The sequence below is a fragment of the Sinocyclocheilus anshuiensis genome, unplaced genomic scaffold (assembly GCF_001515605.1).
Source record: "Sinocyclocheilus anshuiensis isolate Anshui unplaced genomic scaffold, SAMN03320099.WGS_v1.1 scaffold1804, whole genome shotgun sequence".
Classification (NCBI taxonomy): Eukaryota; Metazoa; Chordata; class Actinopteri; order Cypriniformes; family Cyprinidae; genus Sinocyclocheilus; species Sinocyclocheilus anshuiensis.
In genome coordinates, this window is record NW_015555844.1 from 243,082 (window position 1) to 248,674 (window position 5,593).

Genomic DNA, 5,593 nt, shown 5'->3' on the forward strand with positions numbered 1-5,593 from the left:
TTCTTTGTTAAGCGGCATGCCCTGGCCATTCAAATCTTATGAAGTCTAATCCAATCATAAATTGCTCTATCGGACCAATCAGGCACCTCCGAGGCATCATTCAGTGGGACTCAAGCGGAGGACTTTATTGAGTCTCATTGTTGTGGCTGTCAGTCCTCAAAGGACCCTTACAGGGGCCTAGATATAAAGGACCCCTTCCCAAACGGAGACGTCCAGAAGCAAATCGCCTCTCGTTCAGTTCAGAGCTTGGCAGAAGAGACTTTTCTAATCCTAACAGGAGTAACCGTATCGTCTAATATCGCATTAAAATAGCCGGGACAATGATGATCCCCAGTGTTATTACACCACCTGCAATATATTCAGCATTTATGTGTCCTGCAGCATCGTTGCATTCACCTTTCCCGGCTCACCCGAGCTTTCTGATGGAGGACCTCCTGCGCATCAACAGACCCAGCGGTTACCTGAACCAGGACGCGCACTCGCCATGCGCCTCTCCTCCTGCTTCAACACCTCTTTCCATCCCGGATAACTTCAGGCTATTGGACAGAGTCAGCCCCAGTATCACGGAGAAACATGGATTTTGCTCCCCAAAAACGTCAGTGTCTAGCAAGGATCCAACCTACCTCAAGTTTGGGGTGAGTGCCATCTTGGCACCATCACCAAAGAAAGGTGAGTGTTTAAATTAAACCTAATATTTCCATTAATAATGACAAAATATAAGTTAAAACAGCACTAACTTCTGTTTGCGTTTCTGTTTTAGACACATCTCCACAGTCCGTTCACGGCATGCATCCCAAAGGATTCTCGGTGCCTTATTTTGATGGTTCATTCTGCCCTTTCGTCCGTTCCTCGTACTTCCCTGGTGAGTATTCAGATTTAAATGCTTGTACAGTCCACTTAAGTGGTTTTAATTCAGCCAACACTGTGAGTAGGGAGAGAGAGAGGCGAAAGAATTAGTTTAGTTTAATCGATTGCCAATGTGAGGTTCTTCTCCTCTTTGTGTCCTCAAATTACTAGCGCTTTTGGCGCAGGTCTTTCCCACAGTGAGGGAACAGTTCGGCCTGCTGACTGCCAACAATGCCGTCAGCACCATGACCAATCTGGTCAGCTCCCTCCGGGGCAAACCACCCACAAACCCGCAAAAGATAGACTTTTAACCAGCGACAAAGGGGCGTTTACCAGTCATGGACTAATTTGCGCATTAGGAGCCATTGAGCGATTTCAATATTCTCACAAGACCACATAGAGTGTGATTAGTGTTTGTGGAAAGAGTTGCAAAATAACAATATCGAGAGCTGTGCGTTTAGAATGGAGAGCGAGAAATCAGAAAAATCGACAAAATCGTCGACAAAAACCACTGAAAATGTAGCTGCAGTTGCCAAACATCAACCTCAGCTGACTGCGCGCCAGACACACTTCGGTTTGGACGTGCTCTACACATGCTACTTCTCAACAGGCTATTTCAAATACGAGTTTAAAATGCTCTTTTGAGGCATTAAATGTATATAGTCCATTCTTTTATCGACGCCAAATGATAATGGAGCACGACTCTTTTCACTGCGCGCGCTGAATACCTTAACAAAACAACTTGAGCGCTCTCAATTGCTTTTCGTGTTCATTTAATGAAAATTATTTGAAGGCAAAAAAACGCGGTCCCCGGTCATCAGTATTCCGGCATGCAGTTGCGTTCAGTTTGAAAATGTAGGCTAAATCTCCTTTTGTGGCAATAATATATGGCCTTAGCCGTCTGTCCGGAGTCTTTTCTCAGCCAGTTCATTACTACACAATTACCGTTCACGGTATATTAACTCCTCTGTCGTTCACTGGGAGGCTCGTAGAAAAGGATACTCTACCTTTTTACCATACCAATGCAGCGTGGATCCGGCCCATGTGCTAATTAGTCACCTCGTGCCATTTCACTCAAAACATTTCAAGAGTAAAAAATTCAAAATAATGATTATAATGAAGAAAAGATTTCTTTCTCCCTGATCAGTCAGCACTCTAGATTGTCCCTGGGAAAAGCAACACCCAATTGCCCTTAGTAACGCAACGTTAACTTTTAGCCTCCTGGGCGAAAGACGACATACAATTCTTTGAAACTGTTGTAAATGTGTGCATGAATGCATTATTTACCTTATGTTCTTGTCTCTTGTAACAGCTCATTCATCGGTTGTACCCATTCCTGGAACTTTTTCCTGGCCTCTTGCTGCGAGAGGGAAGCCCAGAAGAGGGATGCTCCGCCGGGCAGTGTTTTCTGATGTGCAGCGCAAAGCTCTGGAGAAAATGTTCCAAAAGCAAAAATACATCAGCAAGCCAGATAGGAAAAAACTCGCAGCGAAACTCGGACTAAAAGATTCCCAGGTGAATTTTTATTTTTTTGGATGCATTTAAATATCTGAAATTTAGATATTTTAGATTTATGTTAATTGTTGATAGAGGCAAAATGTTATTACTTCATTCTGCTTTATTAAGACTCAATCATTAACAAAATCTTTTCAAACAGGTCAAAATCTGGTTCCAGAACCGTAGAATGAAATGGAGAAACTCCAAGGAGAGGGAGCTGCTGTCTTCCGGCGGTTGCCGAGAACAAACCCTGCCAAACAAAACCAATCCTCACCCAGATCTCAGCGACGTGGGTAAAAAGTCTTCTGAGGATGAGGAGGATGAAGACGACGCTTGCGCTACATCACATTTCTGTCTCTCACCGACACGCGAACTTCCAAACAGCACTGATTCCAGCATTTCATTCAAACACTCGGACTTTTCTGAATCAGAAGATGAAATAACAGTTTCATAAGCGACTTTATCAGCTGTATAATGTCTGTATTCAAGCACAAGTGTACGGTGTGGTTTTTATTGGGGTGTAATTTCACTTCTACGTTCGAACGAGTGTTTGTAGCAAATATTTTCCACATCACTTTATATTTAGGCCTACTTATTTGGAAAGTCTTCGCAAAATGATTTTGCTGTGTCGCACAGCTTTTTGGGGAGAACTGTACAGTATTTTGTACAAATATTTTTGTATGGATATTTTATACCAAGAATTTTGAGTTTTAGATTCTTTATTAAAGTTGTAGACGTATGTATAATTTATACGAATGTATCTCTTTGTGACACATTGTATGTATATGTTGAACATGTTTTGTATTGTTTGCAAATAAATTGTAAATTTCATCGTCTCTCTTTAGAGTGGTTGATTACACATAATTAGGCCTATGAATAATTTGCGACAGGAAAACAAAGACCACGAAATAATACCCACCAAATGAATAAGATACAAGCGCAAGGCCCCTTTGAATAGTAGCTAGCCTACGTCAAAATGTAATATTTCGGTTTCAATTATCGAATGCAACCTCTAAATAAAGTAAAATCTCTGTTTATAATCACAGTTTTGTAGTGGAAAAAATCATTTAGATATATTGACCTCAGCCAGTATTTTTTAATGCTCTCTCGCCGCAGTCTTCGTTTCGAATATCCTGACTTGAAGAACTAAATAACTAACAAATAAATAGCAGAACCCTCAAGAATAAGCGGCCTCAATTTGACCACAAGCACAATCAAACTTTAGCACAAGGGACCTTAATATAATATTAGTCATAGAAGATATTCATCTGAATTCAAAACAAAAACAAAAATTTTTGAATGAATAAGTAAATCTCAATTAAAAAGTCCGCATCAAACAGACGTTGAATCATTGAATCACTGATCTGTTCTATATTATAGATTAGTGCGTTAATAACTGTCACCCGTCCCCTCTGTGGGACGCCTACGTTTTTACTTCACTGTATTACAATTAAATCCTAATCTAATCATGACAAACTATATATCGTTGGAAAGGTCTAAGACTCCTAAATAGATATTTTACCAATGTTTTTGTAAAAAAAATATGTAGGAAAAGTAATAGATTAATTTTTGACAAGAGTGCACCTCAAAAATCTACATAATAACAGGAGTTCTGACCTTTGTCAAAAAAAGTCTTCTTTGTTGCCTTTTTCTCGATCACACTTTAGAAACCATCAGAAATTATATATCAACTGAAAACTTTAAATCTCAAAATTCATCCTTTGAAACCCATTTTAAAATCAAACATTGCATTACCATGAAAATGGTACATCAATTTCATGTTACAAAATGTTTTCGTTCATGAATTATCAAAATTTAAGTTTGGATCGTGCACTTTCACGTCTATGTTCAAAAATGTGAGTGACAGTTAAAGGGTTAAATCTTTTTTTTTTTTTTTTTTCAAAATAAAATATGAAACCAAATAATATTAATGAACTAAGGCGTTAACATAAATAATTATGTAAAAGACGCGCGAGGTCACGCACAGAGATCTGAATCAGTTAATTTAAATTAACCTTCCGATTCACTCAAACAAATCGAACTTTGCTAACCTTTTTATTGCTTCTGCCCGCACTGCTTTGAAACTGCTTGGGCAATCGCTAAAATGTGTCATAAAAACAGCAATTATTATTTCATCTACTGCTACAAATTTGCTTGTTTTACTGCACAACTTACTTGCTGCAAAATGTAGCTCGTTACTGGAAAAGCTACTGTCCATACAACTGAAGAAATATTAGTAGCGTGTAATGTTTTGTTAATCCCCAACAACTGACAACAACTAAATATGGATTAGGCTAAATGGGAACGCGCCATGCAAACCACAGCACGCGCGTAGGCTATGTTGCATAGTAGAATAAACTTGTGTTTCTTCAAAATTATCGTTTGAGGTATGGTCATTTACATTGTAGAACAAAACGTGAATGAATGTATTCAAGTGATAACCACTGACCTTACTGTCCCCATACGTTTAAAACTAACATTATTTGGATGTTTCCGAGGGAAGATTTTCCGGTTTGGCCTACAAACGTCCCTGACGTCACGACTGAACGCCTAAAAAATTAAAAGTTGAAAACCCTATTTCGAGATGTGATTCCTCAATTTCACCTATAGAGGGGTCTATCTATCTAAACCTTCAGACACAGTTCACCACTTGTGTCCACAAACCAACAACAAATTGTTCCAGGTCATTTTGGTGGAAAAGCGGCTAACGTTTTTCTTCTACCCCATCTGCAGCACTCCCTTTGGCCAAATTTATGGCCAAATGTCACATCACTGAATGAAATTCTAGAGAATTCTGTTTTCATTTTTTTTTCTGCAATAGTTCTGAGAGGACCCATTTTCTGCTCCAGCATGACAATACAAAAGCCAAACCAATTTAATGCTGTCCACATACTGTATTTTGGCCATATATAGCAAAATATCAATAACAAAACTTTGCTGGTTCAAATACAATGGACAGTTTGGTTGCAGGGGATGTTTAGAAGTTTAAAACCGGAATTAATACCATATGTAAGTTAGCTATATTTTGACACATTTCAACAGATAGCCTACACTCTCAAAAATAACACTTTTAGTTTCATTTTGACTATGCGTATTTGTTGTGACCTTACATACACGTACACCTGTTTTTGTATCAAAACATTTTTCCTGAGAAATGTCTTTGTACCAGCCTTTCTTTACTCAGAAGCACCTGTTTGGCGGAACAATTAAGCAGTCCTCAAAATCTTGTCCTGACATGTCTATTTTTATA

General features: G+C 38.9%; 1 protein-coding gene across 1 annotated transcript; it reads left to right on the forward strand.

Annotated features, from left to right (window-relative positions):
• Positions 1-264: 264 nt before the first annotated feature.
• Positions 265-3,019, forward strand: LOC107675600 (homeobox protein DBX1-A-like). Its single transcript, XM_016470004.1, has 4 exons — positions 265-669; positions 761-862; positions 2,159-2,361; positions 2,504-3,019. Exons 1-4 carry the CDS (start codon positions 321-323, stop codon positions 2,795-2,797), a joined length of 948 nt encoding a protein of 315 aa, XP_016325490.1. The 5' UTR covers positions 265-320; the 3' UTR covers positions 2,798-3,019.
• The last annotated feature ends 2,574 nt before the right edge of the window (positions 3,020-5,593 follow it).